The 23101-nt window shown below is 37.3% G+C and overlaps 2 protein-coding genes across 8 annotated transcripts; both read left to right on the top strand.

Moving 5' to 3' along the window:
• The first annotated feature begins 774 nt into the window (after positions 1 to 774).
• Positions 775 to 21419, top strand: LOC105048789 (DEAD-box ATP-dependent RNA helicase 21). Of its 7 annotated transcripts, none has more exons than XM_029265594.2 (13): positions 775 to 3193; positions 8606 to 8897; positions 9016 to 9229; positions 9313 to 9399; positions 13354 to 13513; positions 14093 to 14198; positions 14288 to 14386; positions 14598 to 14748; positions 14871 to 15003; positions 15087 to 15337; positions 19127 to 19338; positions 19453 to 19537; positions 20916 to 21419. In XM_029265594.2, exon 1 carries the CDS (start codon positions 894 to 896, stop codon positions 3033 to 3035), a length of 2142 nt encoding a protein of 713 aa, XP_029121427.2. In that variant the 5' UTR covers positions 775 to 893; the 3' UTR covers positions 3036 to 3193; positions 8606 to 8897; positions 9016 to 9229; positions 9313 to 9399; positions 13354 to 13513; positions 14093 to 14198; positions 14288 to 14386; positions 14598 to 14748; positions 14871 to 15003; positions 15087 to 15337; positions 19127 to 19338; positions 19453 to 19537; positions 20916 to 21419. The 7 variants fall into 7 exon arrangements, with proteins under 7 accessions (XP_029121427.2, XP_073117542.1, XP_073117539.1 ...); XM_073261441.1 differs by adding an exon at positions 13630 to 13803 and having other exon boundaries at positions 8606 to 9229; XM_073261438.1 differs by having other exon boundaries at positions 8606 to 9229.
• LOC114912627 (ribosome biogenesis protein BOP1 homolog) lies at positions 9028 to 19718 on the top strand. Its single transcript, XM_073261002.1, has 16 exons — positions 9028 to 9063; positions 9113 to 9229; positions 9313 to 9399; positions 13354 to 13513; positions 14093 to 14141; positions 14288 to 14345; positions 14598 to 14748; positions 14871 to 15003; positions 15087 to 15193; positions 15267 to 15337; positions 15796 to 15853; positions 15942 to 16065; positions 18286 to 18535; positions 19290 to 19338; positions 19453 to 19537; positions 19682 to 19718. Exons 1-16 carry the CDS (start codon positions 9028 to 9030, stop codon positions 19716 to 19718), a joined length of 1572 nt encoding a protein of 523 aa, XP_073117103.1.
• Positions 21420 to 23101: the final 1682 nt, after the last annotated feature.

Raw genomic sequence — 23101 nt, 5'->3', positions numbered from 1 at the left:
TTCTAAAAGTAGATTTAACAATAGGACAATTCAAATATACAACCTTTCAGAATGAAGTTTATAAGATTGGACTAATCATTATTTCCTATTTTTGATATAAAAAAAATTTGACTTGTAAGTTTAAATTGTCAACAGCTTAGGTTATTATCTCTATTCTAAAAAAAAAAAAATTTAGATTACGATTCTATTCTTAATTTTTTTTTTTTTTTATAGATATATAGTTATTATTATAATTTAAAATATATTTTATTAAAATAATAACAGATGATTGATCTAATTTTATGTTGCATGGCCGATATAATTTATGCTTTTGTATCTTCTAAAAATATTTATATTTTTTTATTTTTAAAAAAATATTTTAAAAAATACAATTCATAAATTTTAAATTATTTATTTATTAATTATGAAATATAAATAATAATATGTAATGTATTAAAAAAATATTTTATTTATAGCATGAGATGTAATTTTTTAATCAAAAAAAAATTTTGAGTAAAATTGCAGAAGGTGCATCACAGTCCACTTAACGTGAGAAATTCCATCTCAAATTTTTTTAACTCATAATTACTATATAATTATACATGTTATTGAATATCGCTAAGTTGATTTGCTTGGAGAACATTGCAGTGAATGATATTGCCAAGGACAAATCCAAGATTAATTCATAAATTTTAATGATAAGAAATACTGTTGATAATCTATCGGGAAAAAAATAAAAGGCGAAAAAAAGAAACCAAAGGAACTACCGGCACAATATTAAGGGTTTTCCAATCTCAGAACGCTTACACCCTAAACCGATCTCTCTGGAACCCTCCTTTCCCCTCCTGCGACGAACCAAGCGACCCCTCCTCCTCCCCTCTCCTCTCCCCTTCCTTCCCTAACTGCCCGACGCCATGAAGCGCTCCGCCGACGATCGGGACCCCAAGCTCTCCTCCGCCACAGAGGTCAAGCCCGTCTTCATCTCCAAGGCCGAGCGCCAGCGCCTCGCTCTCCAGCGCCGCGAGGAGGAGGTCGCCGAGCAGCGTCGCCGCGCCCAAGACCTCCTCCACAACCAAATCCACCGCCCCTCCTCCAACTCCACGCCCGAGCCCCCTTCCTCTACCCCCGACTCCAACCACCGCCACCGCGAACGGGAACGCGACCGCGAACGGGAACGCGACCGCGACCGGGATCGGGACCGCGATCGGGATCGGGGGGACCGCGACCGCCGCGCTCGCGACCGCGACCGCGACCGCGACCGAGATGAGGAGGCGCGGAGCCGCGAGCGCGCCCGCCTCGAGAAGCTAGCGGAGCGGGAGAGGGAGAAGGAGCTGGATGCTATCAAGGAGCAGTACCTGGGGTCCAAGAAGCCCAAGAAGCGGGTCATCAAACCCAGCGAGAAGTTCCGTTTCTCCTTCGACTGGGAGAACACCGAGGACACCTCCCGCGACATGAACGCCCTCTACCAGAACCCTCACGAGGCCCGGCTTCTCTTCGGCCGCGGCTTTATCGCTGGCATCGACCGCCGCGAGCAGAAGAAGCTCGCCGCCCGTCAGGAGAAGGAGACCCGCGAGGAGATCCGCCTCAAGGAGGGCATCGAGGAGCGGCCCGAGGAGGCCGCCGCACGACGCCAGAAGGAGGCTGCTGCAGACCTCTATGATGCCTTCGACATGCGCGTCGACCGCCACTGGACCGAGAAGCAGCTCGACGAGATGACCGAGCGCGACTGGCGTATATTCCGCGAGGATTTCAACATCTCCTACAAGGGTTCCCGCATTCCCCGCCCGATGCGGAGCTGGGTCGAGAGCAAGCTCAGCCCTGAGCTGTTGAAGGCTGTGGAGAAGGCTGGGTACAAGACACCATCCCCCATCCAGATGGCCGCCATCCCTCTCGGCCTTCAGCAACGCGATGTGATTGGGATTGCCGAGACCGGATCCGGTAAGACGGCCGCCTTTGTCCTCCCCATGCTTACCTATATCACGAAGCTGCCGCCCATGAGCGAGGAGAACGAGGCTGAGGGGCCCTACGCTGTGGTGATGGCACCTACTCGTGAGCTCGCACAGCAGATTGAGGATGAGACGGTGAAGTTTGCACATTATCTGGGGATCAAGGTGGTCTCCATTGTTGGAGGTCAGTCCATCGAGGAGCAGGGGTTTAAGCTGAGGCGGGGGTGCGAGGTTGTGATCGCCACTCCGGGGCGTCTTCTGGATTGTTTGGAGCGACGATATGCTGTCCTCAACCAGTGCAACTATGTTGTTCTTGATGAAGCTGATCGGATGATTGACATGGGGTTTGAACCGCAGGTTGTTGGTGTCTTGGATGCAATGCCTTCCAGCAATCTGAAACCTGAGAATGAGGATGAAGAGCTTGATGAGAAGAAGATCTATCGGACAACCTACATGTTTAGTGCAACCATGCCCCCAGCTGTGGAGCGCCTCGCTAGGAAGTACTTGAGGAACCCTGTCGTTGTGACAATTGGCACAGCTGGGAAGACCACTGATCTCATTACCCAGCATGTGATCATGGTGAAGGAGTCGGAGAAGATGCCCAGGCTTGAAAAGCTGCTCGGTGACCTCGGTGATAAGACGGCCATTGTGTTCTGCAACACAAAGAAGACTGTGGATGTAAAGGCCAAGGACTTGGACAGATTGGGCTATAGGGTGACAACAGTTCATGGAGGGAAGTCGCAGGAGCAACGAGAGATCAGCCTTGAGGGATTCAGGAGCAGGCGATTCAATGTTCTTGTTGCGACGGATGTGCTAGGTCGTGGGATTGATATCCCGGATGTTGCTCATGTTATTAATTATGATATGCCAACGTCGATTGACATGTACACTCATCGCATTGGAAGGACAGGGCGTGCTGGAAAGACAGGAGTTGCAACGACATTTTTGACTCTTGGAGACACTGAAGTTTTCTATGATCTGAAACAGATGCTTATACAAAGCAACAGTCCAGTGCCACCAGAGCTGACCAGACATGAGGCTTCAAAATTCAAGCCAGGAACAATTCCTGATAGACCTCCAAGGCGAAATGATACTGTTTTTGCTCATTGATGGAAATTGAGGGAAATGGGACTCTGGATCTCGATGATGGGCCAAATATCAGATTTTTCTGCTGTTGGGATACGGTGATCTCACTCTTCTTGCTTTTATGGCCATTCATGGTTCTCCTTTTGATTGGGAGAAGGCATTTAAAATTGCTTGGTCCCAAGGTACATTTATTCTGTCTTGGTTAGCAGAAAATAGGAGTTATTTCTGTGTTATGAGACTTGCAAATGATATATGGCTCATGGATATTATCTTGTCAGAATATTTTCAACTTTCTCTAAGTGGTCTCAAGTATGCAATATGCTTGACATTTTCATGTATCATTGACCCAGCTGACACTGATCAATATGCTCTCTGGGCTGAAGGTTGCATGTGAAGGACAAGCTTGCCTCATGCACTCAGTCCATTATGATCACAGATCAACAAAGCCATTCTTCACTCGGCATCATCACTAACTGTTTGCATATCGCATATCACATGCGTTGTTTAGGATCCTAATAAAGTTTTGAAGATTTAGTAGTGTAAGAGTCACTTGCCTGTTTGCTCTTGAATCGAAAAAAGTAAGACATATTATTCATTTCCCTAACAGTTTCTGATGTCAGAGTTTGTTTGGTTTGATGAATCTCTTCAAAAAATGAGTGGTTAGTGGCATTCTTAAGATCGAATTCTAATTTCTAAGAAATAAAATCTGGTAATTAGGAGACCTGACCTGTAATCTACTGGAAGTAGAAATTGTTTTTTACCATTACATAATTGCGGTTTAGGTTCTTATAATAGCTTCGTTTTGGCTAGTCAAAACTTCCTGATTGTGTGCATTTCTTGTTCTTATGTGATGTTTAAGACAACAGCCTTCGAGGTGGTATCTTTTTCTTTTTCATTTGCATTTTGGCTGTCTTATAATTTGTGCCTTAAAGATAAATGTGCTTCTCTATGTTAAAACTACCTTCTTTCTTCTTTGTTTCAGCTCTTGACAAGCAATTTAAACTTCTAGTGACCCAAGAGCCACCCTCCAAGCTGACTAGCCTTATTGATTTCACAGCAGAGCCCTTTGCTTTACCTGACATAGATATGGTCTAACACATGGGTATGAATCTGCAAGAATAAATTGTACACATTTGAAGGATTGGACACTTGGTTGCCATAATTGGGAATGTGTGGATGCATGGAAGCAAATACTTTAGAAACATTTTTAACAATGAAATGCTTAGGAAGTGGGCGCAGGTTCAAATTCTGAGAAGAAATTGAAGCAGGAAAAATACCCTAGGAAGAAGATTCTGGCTACTAAGATTTGACACTTGGACATGCACATGCAGTTCATTAGTTGTACTCAGTGCATGCTGGATAGGAAGCTAAAAGGAACAGAGGGAATGTATGGAAGGAAAACTTGAGAGCTGGAGGAAATTAATTAAAAAAGAAAATGAAAGCTAACAAGATTGGCATAATTGTCACCATGAAATAACTATGAAGACATCACCTAAGCTTAAAGGAATGATCACTTTAGTGGATGGAGTTACTATGATGGATAAAAAGTTTATAAGAATTATTGTATTCCATGGGTATGTAAGAGAGTGAGGAACTGATAGTATAGATACACATTTGCAGTGGGTAGTGAAGACTGTTCATGGTTGTTGCTCATATGATTGCGTTTTCAGGTCATAAATGGTTGGTTAAAAATGTAGGCCTGTTTTTATATGATCTAGGTAAAACCCAAAAATATTGATTTCAGGCGACCATGTTTTTCCAAAAATTGGATTCCCTAAGAAAAGCTTGGGATCCCTTTATTAGGTGGCTGCTGAGTTCTCTGACCAAATGCTTTTGCTTACAACACCCCACCTCTGGACATTGTCTCCTGACTAAGCGACGCCAATAAAGAATAACAAAATAATCCAATATACTTGAATTAGACAACTTTGATATGCCTTTTTGCTCTTCTACTCTCCTACTTTTGCTTTTCTTTAGGAAAGACTGAAAGTCTCATGCAACACGCTGGCTTAATCCCTGATAAGAATTGGTGGTAACCATAGTGTTTCTGGGATCTTTAGCTATAAATATCAAAAACCAAAACTCTAATTTTAGGTTTTTTATCTGCTACAATTAAGCCCTATTCAAGGTTTTTGCATGAAAGTCCTAATGGCCATTTTAACTAGAACCATTTTTTTCTATTATCATTCTCCAGGGTGCAACCTTTTCTACATCATTCTCCCTCTCTCTCTTCTCTTGGCAACACCACCCCCCCCTCTTTTTTTTTCCCATGCTCTTCAAATGCATTTATGGTATCAAATATGTTTCTCCAGTTATAATTGCTTGATGCCTGGCTTTGTTCTGAATTGAATGATGACACCTTTTCCTTTGATATTAGTGATTAATCTGTTCCCTGTAACCTATCAACCATCCTATCCCATGGAACACTGGATGTGAATTATCCTTTGCAGTTGATCACCTATGGCTCTTGCTGTAGCTTTAGCACTCACTGGAAACGGCTATACCAGCATATAGCGCAGATGCGGTGTAAGTTCATCTTTCCTATCTTATTGTCATACTGTATTAGTTTATTACCCTTGATTGGATCAAGTTATAAATTTTGATGTTGGGATAAGTCATCTTATTTTCTTTTGATCAAGATCATCAATCTTCTCTCTCTCTCTCTCTCTCTCTTCTCAAGCTTAGAGATGTTTGTGGAACTATTTGGACTTCAAACCAGCAATGCGACACTTCATGCTATTGTTAGGTGACTTTTGTGACCTTTTGCATATTGCTGGCTTAACTTGCGCTTTCTTTCTTTTTTTCCCTTTATTTTTGATATCAATTTTACGTTATCTTTAGGGTTATACCATCCATCTGTTCTTTATAAATAATCCAAATTCTGGTGCGTTTCTATATGATCTTTAATTCGAAAGAGAATATTTTTTTGCTCTCTCTCTCTCTCTCTCTCTCACTGACTCACTCACATACCCACAAAATCTGTCAATCAATCGACCAAACAATCAATCAGAACATCTATCTTTGAGTGAGCGTTTTACATGTTACATTCAGTTGTTCTGTGTGTATCTCAAGCAATTTATGTTGTTCGAGCATCCATGACGCTCTTTCTGTTGTGCGTTTGGATGTTGAAATTGCAGTCTTGGGTTTGTAGAGCACATATGACTACACATCATCATGCACAATTTGAACGGTGCCATGACTCTAATCCATGTCCGCTGGAATGGACACAATTCTGTTCTAATTTTCCAATCCTTTGGTTCTTTCCTTCTCTAAGTTGGTTGCTTATGATTCATTTGATGCAATCATGTTCTATGTGCGTGTTGACAGTTTTTTGACCAGCTTCCTGACCTAAAATTTTATTTGGCTTTGGATATTGATACTTGGAATATAATTAAGGGGGTGTTTGGTTGGGAAGAGTTGGAGTTTGGAATAGAAATGGGTGATTTTCATTTCAACTGTTTGGTTGGGAGGAGTCCCATTCCGATTCGAAATGAAATGAAAATAGTTCAATCTATTTAAAACTTAATTTTTATTTTTTTAAAAATTTAAATTTTTATTTCGATTTTATTCACAAATCAAATGCATTGGAAGGTTTGATCATTTCGATTCCAATACAGATTCTGATTTTCGTTGCGAATCAAACACCCCTTAAATGAAACTAATGTGCAATGACAATATGAGGAACAGTAGTATATCTGGTGTGTGTTATAGAAGTAAAAACATGGCATCAGATCTTTATGGAAGAGATGATATTTAGGCTGGATGTACGACGGCTGTGACTTGTTGATCAAATTTTGTGAGGTGGGATTAGCTCGGGATCAGTTCTGCACTGTCTATTTTTATCTTCAAATGCATATTTTCTTTGGGTGACATAATTAAGATTGTATAGAAAGATATTAAGGGAGGTGCATGCATGGCTGGCCATTCAGCTCATTTATTAGAAGAAGACCCATGATCACCTTCAAGTTGAATGTTAAGATAAATAATAAAAACGTCAAACTATTTTTTTCAAATAATGTTAGTTTGAACTAACTGCTAATGGATTGTTTGTTGAAGGCATTTAATCTCTTATCTTTTTTCCACAATTTATCCATTTCTGTTGATAACTTTAAGTGCTTGCAGGAGTGAAAATTGAAGCTTTCTCCTTGTCATTTTCCATTTCGGTTTTCTGGATGGATTATTGTTTATTTACTTTTGTTAACATCTGCGTGGATTGTATTAGTTGTTCACAGTAATTCGTCCGGGGATCTTGGTACCATTCCTTCCGAGAAAAAGGAGAGGAACAAATCCACTTATTCACAAATATATTATATCATTATATTATATCTTGAGTTTTCAATGCTAATGGTACACAGACGTCCGGTATTGCTGTGGAGAACTGATAAGCTTTCGCATCCTTGCTGGGAGATGTTTAATGTGGCCTGTGGCAAGTAGGGAAGCATGTGATTCCATTGCAGTACACGATGCCTTCAAAATGTTCATCTCTGCCATTTAGCAATCGAATAGCTTGTGGGGCCAAAAAGAAAAAAAAAAAAGAAAAAAGGAAGCTTTTATATGGGTGTTTACTCTTTGATGTTATATTTTTTATTCAGAAAAAAATCTCTACAGCTATTATCATCTTTGTCGTTTGCAATTCACTGAGTTTAGTCCTAGTGTAAGTAGTTTTGTACATATTGAGGATAGTGACATGAGAACTGCTGCTCAAATTTTAAATGCATGTATTAAATATAATAGGTAAATAGAATGTTTCTCTTTTTGGTAAGATATATAGAATGTTTTGAATCGGATAAGCATATTGAGCAATTGAATTTCCTCTGGGGCCTGTGCTGAGCACGATAAAACAAATATCATTTCATAACAAACCCTCGTCCATAAAACCGTAGTATTAGCTACTTTTGGTATAAAAAATGGACGTGGTGATGGCAATAAACTATCCATCATTGGTGGAGTAGGTAATAACTTTGTTATTGGACTGATCATTGTCTTTAAATAAAATATTTATATAAGATGACATAAATTTTTTTATTTTATAAATATATCAATTTAATGAAATGAATTTCTCTCAAAAAAATTAAATAAATAATATATATTATTTATAATAAAAAAAAATGTTAGTATTGTGCGAAATGGCTTACCAACTATCGATTGAGTTAGATAGATATATAGATATGCCATCGCTGGTCGAATTAGAGAGGATAGATGATAGATAATAATAATTTTTGATCTTCAAAAATTTTTGCTATGGTATTACGTTTTTTAAAAAATAATTGGTAACTACAATATTACATTAGTAGGACTAAAAATTTAAAATTGAAGCATAAATAAAGATAAAAAAATAATTAAAAAAATAAAATATAATTATTAATTTTTTTTTGATGGAGATTTTTTTTAAAAAAATATAATTTAATATTTATAAATAATTTTTATTAACTATTAGAATAGATATTGCTACGACACTTATCCCTGCTAGTTTGCTCCATGTAGGCTGTTATTATCGCAAATGATAGTTGCCTCTTTTTCATTGCTTCTATATTCTTGGTAGTGTTACCATTCTCATGTCTTTGATATTTTGGCCTGTAATCTTTTTGTTTCAGGATGCATCCCTAATATTTGGTCTGAGAGCCAGCTGACCGGGTACAAATTTGACCTGGTCCAAATACTTTAGCTTCGCTCGATCTGTATGAAATCTAGATGAGGGCGTGGCGCTGCAAAAATGTCAAATCGACACCGTGACATGTTGCTGTGAAAATATGTTGGCTGATTTAGTCGATTTTGAGCCGTGGGATCGGTAGACGTCCGGTTCTTTCTTCTTGCATCGTAGAACTCGAACCGGGCTCGGATCCGCCTGATAAAAGATCGGAAGCGGATTAGAGCAAGCACGACCCGGTCCATTTTTCTTTTTCTAAAAACTTTTTTTTTTTTGAATAGTAATAAAAGCCTAGATCCTAACCGCCAGTTTCTTTCTTCTTCGCTTCTTCTCCGAACTCGAACCCCTCGTCTCCAGAAGCCCGTGGCCATGGCGAAATCGCGGGCGCCCTCCAAGAAAAAAGCGGTATTTTCTTCTTCGGGTTTCTTTCTTGATACTATTGATTCGAGAATAGGAAGACGTTGAGCCAGAAGAGCCTGAGGAGCCATCGGAAAACGGTTTTGTTACCGAATTCGGTGATCAAGAAGAGGAATCTGGGCGGAGTGCTGCGGTGGTTTTATCAGAAAACGGGGTTCGTGTCAATTCCCTGTTCTTGAATTGTAATTTCTTCTAGAAGTTCGTTTTTTTATTATATTTGTTCTATTTTTTCTGAAGGGATCCTCTGGAGAAGGTGAGGAAGATCGGGAAGACGATGGAGAAATTCGTTGGTCGGCAGAGGAGAGTGATTCATCTGACAACGAGGTATTTCTTGTCGCCACTTTTTTCGTTTTGTAACTGATGCAGCTTATCCTTTTTCTTGATTAATTGCTATTATCATTGGGAGTCAGCCTTTGTAGCAGTTAGAAAACCTATTTATTCTCCGGACATCGTTGAAATGTCATAAAAATCATTAAAAATGAGAAATGTAAAATGTGATTTTGATTCAACGTGATGTCCTCAAAGTAATTATCAGTAGATTTAAACTTTTGTCATTATGATGTGGTAGTTTCTTTGTGCCAGAACAACATATTTCTCGAAGTCAATGAATTTTTTTTTGACAATCATCAACATTATTAATCTACATATTTTTTTGAGAAATAATATTGATAACCTAAATGTCCAAGATTGTTATTGATAACAGTTATGCATTTGTATTTCTTTCTCAGTTACTTATAAAAATATTTTGCTTGGTTCTATGTAATAGTTCAATTATACAGTCAAGTTCAGCACTTTTTTTCTTTTCTGTTGGAACCGTGTCATTGATGTAAAGTCTGATACAAGTAAATTAACCATTCTTTCCATCCTCTAGCATGTTCAGAACAGATTTTGTATAAAGGATGAAAAAAATGTTAACTGACATCAACATGAAAGCAATGGACTTATAGTTTTGGCAAGAATGCAGTTTTGCCTCCCTACCTAAACATGTTTGTCACTCTTAAATTTTTTGATGATGCAAGGTATTTATAATTTGTTTAATAACCAATTGACACCAAAAGTTTAAAGCTGTTAGGAAGGGGGTTAACATTGTATGTTAAGTTTTGACAACCCACCCCCTCCCCATGTCCAGCGTAGACCATGCATGTGAGGGATAACTGGACCAAGACGGACTTGGCTGCATGTAAAGAAGTAACTGGATCAAGACAGACCAGTATTAGAATAACAGATAATTGAGGATAGCTAAATAAATAATTAAACTGGAGGAATTTGACCTCATGACCTTCAATAGCCAGAGCTTTGATACCATGGTGGATAACCACTTGACAACAAAAGCTTAAGCTGTTAAGGAAGTGATCAACAGTGTATATTAGGCTTTAACATAATTAGTGCAATATTATGTTGTTAAATGGGGGTTGGTGACCGATAGAATTAATGGCTCCATAATGTTAAAGTAGTTCATTTTATCTCTTAGATTCTGTTAGCTAAAGAATCAAATCATAGATGACTACGATTACAATATAATCTGAATTCTGGTTTGAACCTTATGTGGTTAATATTTCATGTTAAGGGATTACTAAGTGAATCTATAAGTTGATATTGTCAACTTTTATTGATTGTCCAAACATTTCTTCAAATTAAGCTGTCTCATTTTCATTCTTCCCTGCATGTGACCAGGCAATCTTGTCTGGTTTCCTGTTGCAGTGTTACAGTTTTTGACAATAACAAACTGCAAGTGCAAATGCTGTTCATATGAGAAAATAGCTTAAATATAAAAGTTTTAGAAAATGATATAGAACTAAAAACATTTAATAGAGAAAATAACACAAGAATTAAAATTAATAAAAAATTAATAAAAAAATGTTGGTTTAATAAGTATTATGGATCCAATTATTCTTTGGTTTCAACCGTTAAAAACTTAATGATCCATCGTGTGATCATAAAACATGGGATAAGACTATTTGTCCAACAGGTCATTTAGAGAACAAGCATTTTAAGTCACCTTATTAGTGATGTATTGGTCTTGGTTATCTACACATTAGCTACATCTACTATTTGTCCAATAGGCCATTTAGTGGTGCTTGGTTGGGGGGCATGGAGGTTTGGAATGGGAATCAGAATGGATAACTCCCATTTCAGCCACTTGGTTGGGGGGAGTCCCATTCCGATTCCAATTTCGGGGTGGAATGGGAATGGCCCAATCTACCTAAAACTTAATCTCTACTCTCCCCTATGGATTCAAATTTTCATTCCGATTCTGCTCATGAACCAAACGCTTCAGAGGATTTGGTCATTCCGATTTTCATTCCAATCCATTCTGATTTCGATTTCAATTTCAGACATGAACAAGTACCCCCTTGGAGAATAAGCGGTTCAAGTCACCTTACTAATGATGAGTTGGTGTTGGTTATCTACACATTAGCTAAATCTATTTGTTCTTGGGACTAATGAATAGAAGCTTATGAGTAACACATAAAAAATTAGAGAAAAAAAAATCTCCCATATATAGATTCCATTGAACAGACATTTTCTACTATTCAACAATGAGGACAATGAATCCTCATAAAAGAACAATGAAGACAGTGAATAAAATACTTCTAAAGGAATAAAATTTGAACTAAGGAAGAATGTAAATTAAAAAAAAAAGGATAGAAATCTCTTTTGCTTGAATGAGTTCTATCAAATAGACATTTTTCATTGTACAACATGGTAAGTAAAGAAAAAATAATGCAAGATCCGGAAAGAGCAAAATAAATGAAAAATAAAACAATATTCAAATACAAAGTTTAAAAATATAAATAACTAATAAAAATACAAAATACAACCCAAATGAAAAGCTTAACATAACAGAGAGACCTAATCAAAAAAAAAAGAGAGGATAATAAAGAAATCAATTAAAAATAGTAAATGTAACATAAAATTTAAATATATTAAAAAAGTATTAATAATCAGATACAAATATGAAAATATAAAATAAGCATATAAGAAGTATATTAAATAAGAATGCAAAGTCTGAACTAAAGACATACAAGAAGGAAAACTAAAAAATAAATGGAAAATTGAATAAAACAATCAAAAAAAAAAAAACTTACCAAAGAATAAACAAAAAATGTAAAGTAACAAACAAGAACAATGTTTCTCTCAAAGAAAATTCCTCTCAATAAATAACTAGAAATAAAATGAAATATCACAAAACAAATAAATGTAAAACTGAAAGGAAAAATACAAAAATAAAAAATGCATGAAAACTAAAATAAGGTAATCCAAAGAATGAAAAATAAAGTAGGCAAAATAATCTAAAAGAATAAAATAGGAAAATAAGAAAAGAAAATAGAGAGAAGTAATGATTTCACATTCTTAATGAAATTTGATGGGCCAAGCTGAAGAAGGGAGATAAAGTGAGAGAACGTCGGTGATAGAGAGGGCACAGTGAGAAGAGGGAGAGAGTGTTGTGTAGAGCGAGAGAGAAGGTCAGGTGAGAGATGGTGGGGGGCTTTTGGGTTGGGGAGGGGGGTGTAGTGGTGGTGCATGAAGAGCGAGACACTCGGGGGAGGAGATTTGGAAGGTGGGGTGTTGGCAATGATGGGGATTTAAGGGAGATTAAGAGAGATTTGGGAGACATGAGAGAGATTTAAGAGTGACGTGGATTAGTGGGGCATATTCCATTAACATTGGGAATCTATAATTCTTTGTTATCCAAATAAAAACACTAAAAATACAAATCAAGACATCAATTATAAGTTAAGATAGATGCGGCATAATAGGCATGAGATGGATCTCAAATATTAAAAGAACAGTCTCAGTCAGTTGGGCTGTAGCTTGGGGAGAATATGCATGGTAGATATAAGAGTTTAGCTCAAAGATTAAAGGAGAACTAATAGAGATTATGGTAGGTTTATGAAATTTCTGAAGGACATTTCCAATTGAGAAAAGTGACGAACAAACTCTTTTAAAGAATATGCCGACATTTAGAACCATTGTTTTAATATAGTATAGAAAAAAAGTACTTTACTTTTATCTAAACATTTTCCTATCAAATCCATTGGTGATTTGGAACCTATAGCATTTGAATTCCTCGTTTATCCTTGATAGAAAGCCACTGTTGTAACTTTTAATGTTTCCATCGTCAGTACTTCTTTGTTTCATGAATCGCTCTAACTGTTAACTCTTGGATATTGAATTGAAAATATTAGTTGCACAAAAAACCTTTTGAAAAGATTAACTCTCATGTTGGTGAACTCCATTGACCATTTTAACGGTGTTTTTTTGGTTTGGGCTCAGGTTGTTCAATATGTCAGAGCCATTCGCAAGGGACTGATCAAGTTTGACAAACCAAAGGAAGAGCCCCGGTTTTATTTATTGTGGGGAGATGATTCTAGTGCAGCAGAAAACGAGAGGCATGGTTTGAGTTATATTGCTGCACCGAAACCAAAATTGGCAGGTGTTATATATTTCTTGTCACCAGTTTTTTTTTTTCCAAAGTTGGCTGCCTCCATTTAGATTTTTAATTTGAGTTAATCACTTAATCCTGTTTTTTTTTTACATTTTTATATCAAGGTTTTAAAATATCATAGAATGGGGCCATCCTGGTTTGTTTAAGGAATGGGATGCCTAGTGTACCAACTTGGGATGGTGGATGTCCCATCGTGTCTCCTAACTTGTCCCATCCCAAAACCTAGGATGGTGATCCGTCTCGACTCTCAGGATGGTGGGATGCACTGCATTTCATTGGTATCCAAAATCTTGTTTTATATATTATTCGCTGGAACCTGATTATTGGGATATTTGGTTTATGCTTGTTTTTATGTACTTTTGAAAACTGTATGTAATGAAGTTTGACATTCGAAATTGCTAATGTATTCTTAAGATTCTTTGTAATGGTGTTTGATATTTGAAATTGCTAGTGTATTCTGAAAATTATCTGTAATGGTGTTTGATGTTTGAAATCGCTAATATATTCTTAAAATTATCTGTAATGTGGTTTGATATTTGAAATTGCTAATGCACGTTGCTTTTTCAGGTCATGAAGAGTCGTATAATCCTTCTGTAGAATACATCCCTACTCAAGAGTAGATCAATTCTTATGAGCTTATGTATGAGGACCGTCCTAAATTTATTCCAAGGAGGTGCTTTTGGGCTTTTTGGTGGTTTCAATTTATCCGATATGAATTGATTAGTTCAAAACATCTTGATCTAAGTGATGAATTTTTAACAGGTATGAGTCTCTTAGGAGCGTACCTGCTTATGAGAATGCTCTTAAGGATTTGATCGATGTTTGCACCTGTATTTGTGCCCCAGAACTCACGAAAAATGTGTAAGTTCACAGATTTGATTAATTGATTTATAGATTTGAAGTTCTCTCATCTCTTTCTCTCTCATTTTTTCATCGCATTGAAATCTTTATGTGAAAAGCTGTTTCATTTGTACCATGTGAACTCCCTGCTGTTATGTTCAAAACATCTATTTTATTGATATTTTTCTGAACTTCATATACTGTACAAAACTAATTGGCCTTAATTTTGCAGATCAACATTGATCCTGAGTCTCTAAAGCCCAAGCTACCTTCTAAGAAAGACTTGAAGCCTTATCCCTTGACATGTTATCTTGAGTATAGAGGCCACTCTGGTCCTGTCAATTCAATTTCAATGGCAGTATCAGGGCAGTGGATAGCATCTGGTTTGTGTTTAATTGCTTCATTCCTTTTTATAATTTTTGTGTTCTATGTTATTAATTTATTAAGATATTTTTCTTCCCTTTTATGTATATTTCTTAATTTGCAATTTGGCATACATCTGAAGGTTCAACTGATGGAACAGTACGTGTTTGGGAGGCTGAAACTGGTCGTTGCCTTGGAGTCTGGGATGTTGGTGAAGCTCTGCAGCATGTTGCATGGAATCTTTTGCCTGAGCTTCCTATCTTGGCAGTGTCTGCGTATGTTGGATCCATTTTTAAGCAGCAATTTACTTTTTGTATGATCTCTTTATGTCGGTCCTAACTATTGTTGTGCCCTGCAGGGGGCATGAGGTGCATCTGTTGAACACAGGACTGGGAGATGCAGAAGGAAAGATGAGGATTAAAGGACTCTTCCATGTTGAGGAATCGATATTAACAGATGATGCTGGTTAATTAATTAGTTACCTATGACATCTCTTGCTTCTTATGTAAATTTCTTCATATCAGACTTAATGCTTCAGGAAATAGCACCTCTGTTGTGAGTTGGGTTCGACATGAAAAGCATGATGGTATCATGTTGACGCATCTTAAGGTAATTTATCATATGTTCATCAAGTCTTTCCAAACTTGCATGTATGCATTGTTCAAAGAAAAAAAAAGGGATAGCTGCCTAGGCACCGCCTATGTGCCTGCATTTTTTGTTATGCATAAATCTTTCAATGATGAGATCAATTTATGAATTGCTATAAACATTGTTAGGTTGGTACCTTTCATCTTATTCGATAATTATGTTTCATTTTTTTAGATTAAAGTTACTTTTATTCAAATCTCCTTAATTATTTGTTAGTCTTTTTAATTTATTTGGGTTAGAGTATCGTGACCTCCAGGTGCCTGCCTGGGTACCCATCTAGTTTCTAGGCACTAGGCAGTCCCCTGCCAGATGTTTGTTGCCTATAATCTTCATGAGCATTGATTTTGTCTCTCACTCTTGGGGCCAAGATCAGCACATAATTGACACTGCTGCTTGCATTATTTTCTTTTGCTTTGCAGACTGTGTCAACAGTTGAATGGCATCGTAAAGGTGACTATTTCACTACAGTTATGCCAAGTGATATCCCTATTATAGATCTTCTTTTGTTAAGTTCTATTTCTAACCTCTTTTGAATTACTTTCTTGCTCTTTCACTTGTGATGTAGACATCTGCATCCATTGTGGAATGCTTGGAAGTGCTTTCACACTGGCTTTTGGCATCTTAGAACCAGTGGCTATTTTTGCTAACTGGCCATATCAAGATCCATGGCATGACCTAGACCTGAGCTGGTTTGCATTCAGGGCTAGAAATAGAATTTGCTCCCTAGCCTATCCTATTTGCTGATCAAGCTGGTTGTTACATCTTTTTAAAAAATTCTTTACCCATTTGTTCAAAGAGGGGGACATCCAATGCGACTTAAAAAGAAAAATCAATATTAGGAAATTTGCATAAGTTTAAGGTGGTATAAAACTGTGGGAGTTGAACCATACATAAATTCTTGATCAGTTTCTACAGTATTTAAATTTTCTAGAATCAAAGTATTGTGTCTTTTAGATACCTACACGTCGGCGGACGTAATTCGGAGAACTTTAATAGTATGATAAGATGCTTTGATTTGATCTATATTTTAAGATCATCCAAATCAATTAAATTTTGGTTTTAAGATGCCTTGAATAAGACTATTGCAACTGTCCATTTTGTGCCCATTTGATGCATAGATAAGAGAACTTGATTTTGGGCTTCTAGTTTGCAAGTCACAATAAGTAGTCTAAATCCCTTTTTTTCTGTGAAGGGTACCATTGATTTTTCATTAATGGTAGTAAGTACCAAGTTCTCTCTCTCTCTCTGTGCGTGCGTGCGTGTGTAATCTTGATGGTGGTTTTCTTATGGATGCTGGGTATGAATCTCTCTCTCTCCCTCTCTCCCCCCCCCCCCCCCCTCCTCTCCCTCCTATGTGGACGTTGGGTATGAATCTCCCTCCCTCTGTCCTCCCTCCTATAAATATTTCAAGATGCAAGATGTACATTTTCATTCTAATTAATGTGAGGACCATGGCGTGTGTTTTGTTTTATATTGGCTATGTCGTAAGCAGATCTTAGATACTTATGTAGGGCCAAGGAACACAAATAATATCTTATGTCTAGCCTTTTTGGGTGAGATCCTGGGTTGTGATAAATAGTATCAGAGCGGACAGCTCATAGCCCATGTGGATCAGGAGATACTGTAGCAAAGGCCCATTCATGTTGACCAAAGGTTGATCATGGTGTTTGTGATTAGAATTGTAGTATATGTGAGTGGATTTGAACCCTTAGCTTAGTGAGAATGATAAGACTTAAATAAAGAAAGTTTGTAAGGACTCATGCGGGCATGTGTTTAGTCTTACATCAACTATGCATTGGGTAGATCTTGGGTATTTATACAAGGCCAAAGAACCCAAATAATACTTTATGGCTAGTCTTTTTAGATGAGGTACTAGGTCGTGACAATCAATATGATCTTCATGATCTTGATTTTATACATGAAAGCAGATAAAGTAGTTAATTGGAATAATCATAAAAACAACATGGATCATGTCGATATAGACCTTAGAATCAGGTCCATAATTTTTTTTTAATTTCTTCATAATCTTCATACTGTAGTTAACAATATAATGAAGGCTGATGAGTATATTTGGAATTAGATTGAGGCGGTGCATAATTTCTTATATATAGATGTAGGTATGCAGAATTTCTTTGCTGGTGCTTGTTTATTTACATATATCAACTGGATGTAGGTAGGATGCCTAAATTTTTCTATCTAGAAACATGTTTTTACAATCATTGTTTCGTATATGAAAGGATAGACAAATTGATGAAATTATCTCAAGTAATATTAATTTTGTAGATAAGTAGAGATAAAACCTTATGTTATGCTTGAGTAGCAATTAAAGTGAAATGGGGACTTTGGAAGAAATTTATGAGGCTAACTTAATTTATGAATTAAAATCTTGGGTAGTGAGGTCTTATATATAAAATGAGCACACCTGTAGTTAGGATAGTGAGATGGTAGTGTGCTGATGCTATGAAGGATACAGTTTGAAGTTAGTGTGAGCAGGTTTGAAGTTAGTGTGAGCAGGTTAAATGCTAGGATAAACTATCATCTTCAATTATGTCATTTAATAGCACATATTTGTAATGTAATAGAGAATGGGAGAATAAGCCTTAATTAGATTCCTTTCACATTCTTATGTTGTAAATGTTGTCAAACTATGAATGACATGGTTGGTTTTGAAGGCTTCTAGCACATAATGACGCAGTTTTCCTAGAAAGATATGGAAAATAACTGTACAAATGCCATATGAAGGAATCGTGATGTCCTCAAACTTCCTTGATTATCTCTCTCCTCCCCAATGAGTAGCAGTAGTGTCATGCAGGCTAGAAGCTTATTGGGCTTCCCCGTTGCTTGATCTTGGATCAGAAAAAATTTCATATGCTTCAGGCCTAGGCCGCTGCAAATTTCATAGAATCCAGTCCAAATCCAGTTCGCCCAAATGGGACTGAATCCACAAAGAGGCTTGATTGGCCCAAAGGGAGGCGAAGGTGGATTGGGTGTCCATGTAGGCCGGTGAGGGAGAGGGTGGAGGTGTTGATAGCAGTGGTGCCATCCATGGAGGGAGGTGGGAGAGAGCCATGGGGAACGATGGTGGAGGGGAAAGGAGGATTTGGAGGCAGGGATAACGGTGGGTGGTTGTTGTCACCATGGATGTTGGGAGGGGGCCAGGTGGGTGACATGATTGAAGAAGGGGGGGGGAGAGAGAGAGAGAGAGATGGGTTCCATAGCATCCGAGAAGCTCGATGTTGTTTTGTTTCTTAGCTAATCCAAGGCCATTCAAACCTCATGTTCATGCTGGCCAAGCTCCTTCACCCAATCTTCTCTCGATGACTCAAATCCACCATGTCCATCAGCTTGCAATTCCTTTAGTCCTAAGAGAGAGCGATGACCGAAGAGTATCAAGGATTATCCCCATTTGCCACCATTGCATATGGCAAATGTAGGGTTTTGAAAACCCTAAAATCAAACCCACCTATATTATGCAGGCTCAGGGAGGTCTGGCTCTTGGTTGTGCTTTGGCCTGGGCTGAAATTTATTCAGGCTTTAACTGTGAGACTTGGATGCAACCGAAACTCCCTTGGGCCAGGCCCAAAGCCCAATCCGAAGCTAGCCTTGTGTCATGTGCACTGTCACACATCCATTTCTTTTATCTGTGAAGAATGAAGAGACTTTTAGATTATGCTTTTTTGTACATCCCACATGCATTTTCTCTTTGTATATAGTATTCCTTGACCAATTATGCACGTGATTCAAGAGCAGTATTGATACACCAACTATCCAAGAAGCATACAGCAAATGACTTCAAGAAGTTGGGTGCACCTCCAGTTTCAGCAGTTTTCCATCCAACATGCCCCTTTTTCTTCATCTCAACAAAGAGAAAGATTTTTGTTTATGATCTTTCAAAAATAAACTAATTAAAAAGCTTGAACCTGGTCTTCGTGAGGTTTCCTCCATTGCTATTCATCCTGGAGGTAAGTAATACTAATTCATTTTCTATTTGTATTCCTGATGAAATAAAATTGATTAGTCCAGTTGGTTGTGTGCTTAATTACATGAGTAACCATTAAACAATTTTGCATTCACAGGTGATAACGTAATTGTGGGGAGCAAAGAAGGAAAAATGTGTTGGTTTGATATGGGCCTGTCATCTCAACCATACAAAAGATTGCCGTATGTCACAAACTTTTGGTTGCATAATAAATCTTGAGTTATTTTCATTTTGTTCTTGTGCTTCAACTCACTGAAATCATTCACTTGAAACTATTGCAGTGTATGTGTTTGAAAATGTTGATCTTTTCATTTTTCATTTTTTAGGTTGTATTACTACTTGCTGCAAATGTCAGTAGCATAAAGACTTTTACTTCTTATTTTTAGAGGTCACTATGGGCGTCCAACTCAGTTGATTAGTACAACTGAGTGAGATTTGTGAGGAATTTGAACTGAGTGTAGAAGGGTAGAATATGAACTTAGGGAGAGGTTTAATGCAAAGAATGTTTCAACTTTAAACAGCTTATTTCTCATAGAATGTTTAAATAGCCTATGAACTTAGGGAGAGGATTTAGCTCATTCCGTGAATTGCTCAGTAACATGGTGATCTTGGTATTTGTAGTAACAATATCACCCAAATCATACTATAATTCTTCTTCTTCTTCTTCTTCTTCTTCTTCTTCTTCTTCTTCTTCTTCTTCTTCTTCTTTTTTTGAGTAGCCAAAAGAATATTCTGAACTCTTCATAAAACAACCAAATTGTTTATGACTTGTTCAACAATTTATGAATTTTATGAATTATTTGTCAATTTATTGTGACTTAATCATAAAATACTCATAGGGTGCATCCAAGCATTCGAATTTTGTGGTGTGAGGGTGTATTGGTGGCCGGCCAATATGATATGTATCATATCGATGAAGGGTAATGGCTGATATGCTTTGGTATAACTAATATGCCTTTGGTACTACTTAGCCTCCAATTTTTTTAACCTTTTTTTCTTATGCTTTTTTGTTCTATGTATTTGCATAAGTGATTTGATTTAAGATCACTAGTCATCCTATTTAATGTGCTGAAGTAATGTCTGCTTCAACAACTGAAGCGTCCTTAAATTACTTCAAATAAGTGAATTAGTGAATCATAATGGGGATTTAGTTCGTTCAAGACAAATTGGTCAACCCCTTGTACTTATTTGACATGCAGCCATATTATTGAACAATAACGATCATGGTTTTGACATAGAAATGTAATCTCTTACCTTAGTGCCACATCGGGTTTTTGATGTGCTCCTAGATGTGTGATAACCCAATATGTACGCAGAGGTGTATATATGTGACACTGGAATATAAATATTTTTGTGGAAGCCAAAGTGCTGTTTAGTGTCATTTCAGGTGAATTGCTTTAAAGATCAAGATATATGATTTTTCTTACCAGACATTAAAAGTAAAATAGTAGCCAATCCGTAAGACAAATCTCAATATCCCCCTATGCAATTCAAAAGAATTTTCCTTTCTGCATCAATTTTTGAAGGACTAATTACTCAAATAAGCTTGTATATGTGCAGGTGTACTTGATTGCAAGTTCCATCCTAGGCAGCCATGGTTGTTCACTGCTGGTGCCGACTCAGTGATCAAGCTTTATTGTGATTAAGATCCAATTAAACAATGCAAGGCCCTAGAGGAAAGTGCAGAAGGATATCTTGGGTAAAAATTGATTACAAATCAATTTACTTTTGCCGGGGTACACAAGAAGCTCCTTTCAGGAAGATGTTGGCTGCTGAGGTCAGTGGAGGCTAATAGGCATGCTATGTTTGATGTTCATTATCATATGTATCATATTATTTCATGTTTTTATCTAGTTCCAGGCTGACCATGTCTAAAAAAAAAAAAAAAAAAAAAAACTTTTTTTTTGGGGGTGTTATTTTGGATGTTGTGGAGCAACGTCATCACCCTCCACAACCGTAATGCAAGTCAAAAAGCTTCTGTTTTTCCGACATGTGCCTCACATGTCATGTGAGGACAAATGCCACTCCTGAAGTATACCATGAAAAACGATTACGAGTATTGCCTACTTCATGAGCATGTCTTTGTTTCTTTCTGCTCGGGCTGCCTCATGATGGGTATCAAAGCTCCCATAACCATCGGGCCTTGTTTTCGGCGGAAGGTGAGCCATTTCCTCTAGAGATAGAGCCCAAGATCAGAAGCTTAGCAGCAGCATTTGTGGTGCCAAGTTGATTCATCCAAATTGTTTCATGAACTTGTCCTACTTTACCACATATTTTCTGGAAGACTGGATCACATGCCTATTCTCCTTGATCTTCCCAGTGCATAAAACATTACCATCTGTTGCATGTGAGAAGGCAAGTTGAATTTTATCGGATCAAACTTAGAGCAATGGCCAACATCTGCTTTGCCTAACTGGTTGCTAGGTCTTCGGTTTGAATGCCAACAAGGTGCTTCAGGATTTGGAGTTGTAATATATGGGATTTCCCTGGGGGCTATGGTGATGATTCTGTAATGCACAGAGCTAGGTAGAGCTTAGAAGTGAGTTGTTATCGGCTGCGTAGTTTGGCTTGGTAGGGGTTAGCTTGATCAGTAAACCAAGCCAAGCATGAAATCTCCCAAACTAAATGTTCTGCTCAATTAAGCTTAAAATACTGCTTACATGAACAAATTTGTTTGGTAATTTTAAATTATGATTTCAAATGAATATTTGTTCTCCGAGTTAATCAACTCATCGCCAGAATGTTTGCTTTCTTATAGAAGCGAATTGCTTAGCTATATACAGGAGTGATGGACTTAACATCAGCCAACTTGGAATGGTTCTATTCTAAATCAAGGTTAAAGGGTGTTTTATGAAAAATCTACATTCTTTCTAGTTATTGGATCTTGGATAGGTGTAGCACCAAAATTATCATATATTCTCCAATACATTGGTGCATATGATGGTAACAGGAGTGTATACCGAGCAATTTGAATACTTAGAATTTATACGGCATGCTACAATAGTTTGAAAAGATACAAAATTGAGATGGTCATGCAAAAGACCCTCAACGAGCCAATATGGTAAAGACTTTTCAGACAAAATAAATGTAATGGGTAAACATGCATGCAAATTAATTAAAATACACGTGAGAAGGAAAAGGCATCTCATATACGAGGAAAATGCAATGGCAAATTCTTTTTCTTATTTAACAGAGAATGGCCAAGACGTAATAAGTATGATAATGTGCTCAAGTTTCGTCTAATAGTTTATATTACATCCATGTTTTTCATTAGAAATATAATGTAATATTTATGATATGGAAAAGGGGCATAGGTAGAGGTTGGTACATGATTATCATAAAATAGAATAGAGAAATCAAGGGAAAAATCCATTCATTATAATTGTTGTAGTCTTTAGAAAACGTCGTTTGCCACCAATCTCAGTATACTACTAGCAGGAAAGTCCTAATCCAGATCCATTGCTTCGCCCACATTCATACTCAATCAACATGCCATAATAGAGCATAGGAAAAAGAATGCACCATGCCAACACCAATAATTTGTCGAAAGCCATCTCATATCATGGTATATGCATCATCTAGGGCCTCTGCTCAACTTTTGATGATGATGGTGGGTCCATTGCTGATGAAAACATATATGCATACCAATCATAAAGTTTTCCACCGTGCCCATAAATTTCATGCAATTCTTCATTATATACTAAAAAAGTTTAAAAATAAAATAATCATTTGAATTTGACGTTGAT

Source organism: Elaeis guineensis, chromosome 7 (assembly GCF_000442705.2).
Source record: "Elaeis guineensis isolate ETL-2024a chromosome 7, EG11, whole genome shotgun sequence".
NCBI lineage: Eukaryota > Viridiplantae > Streptophyta > Magnoliopsida > Arecales > Arecaceae > Elaeis > Elaeis guineensis.
This window is presented reverse-complemented; position numbering and strand designations above follow the sequence as displayed.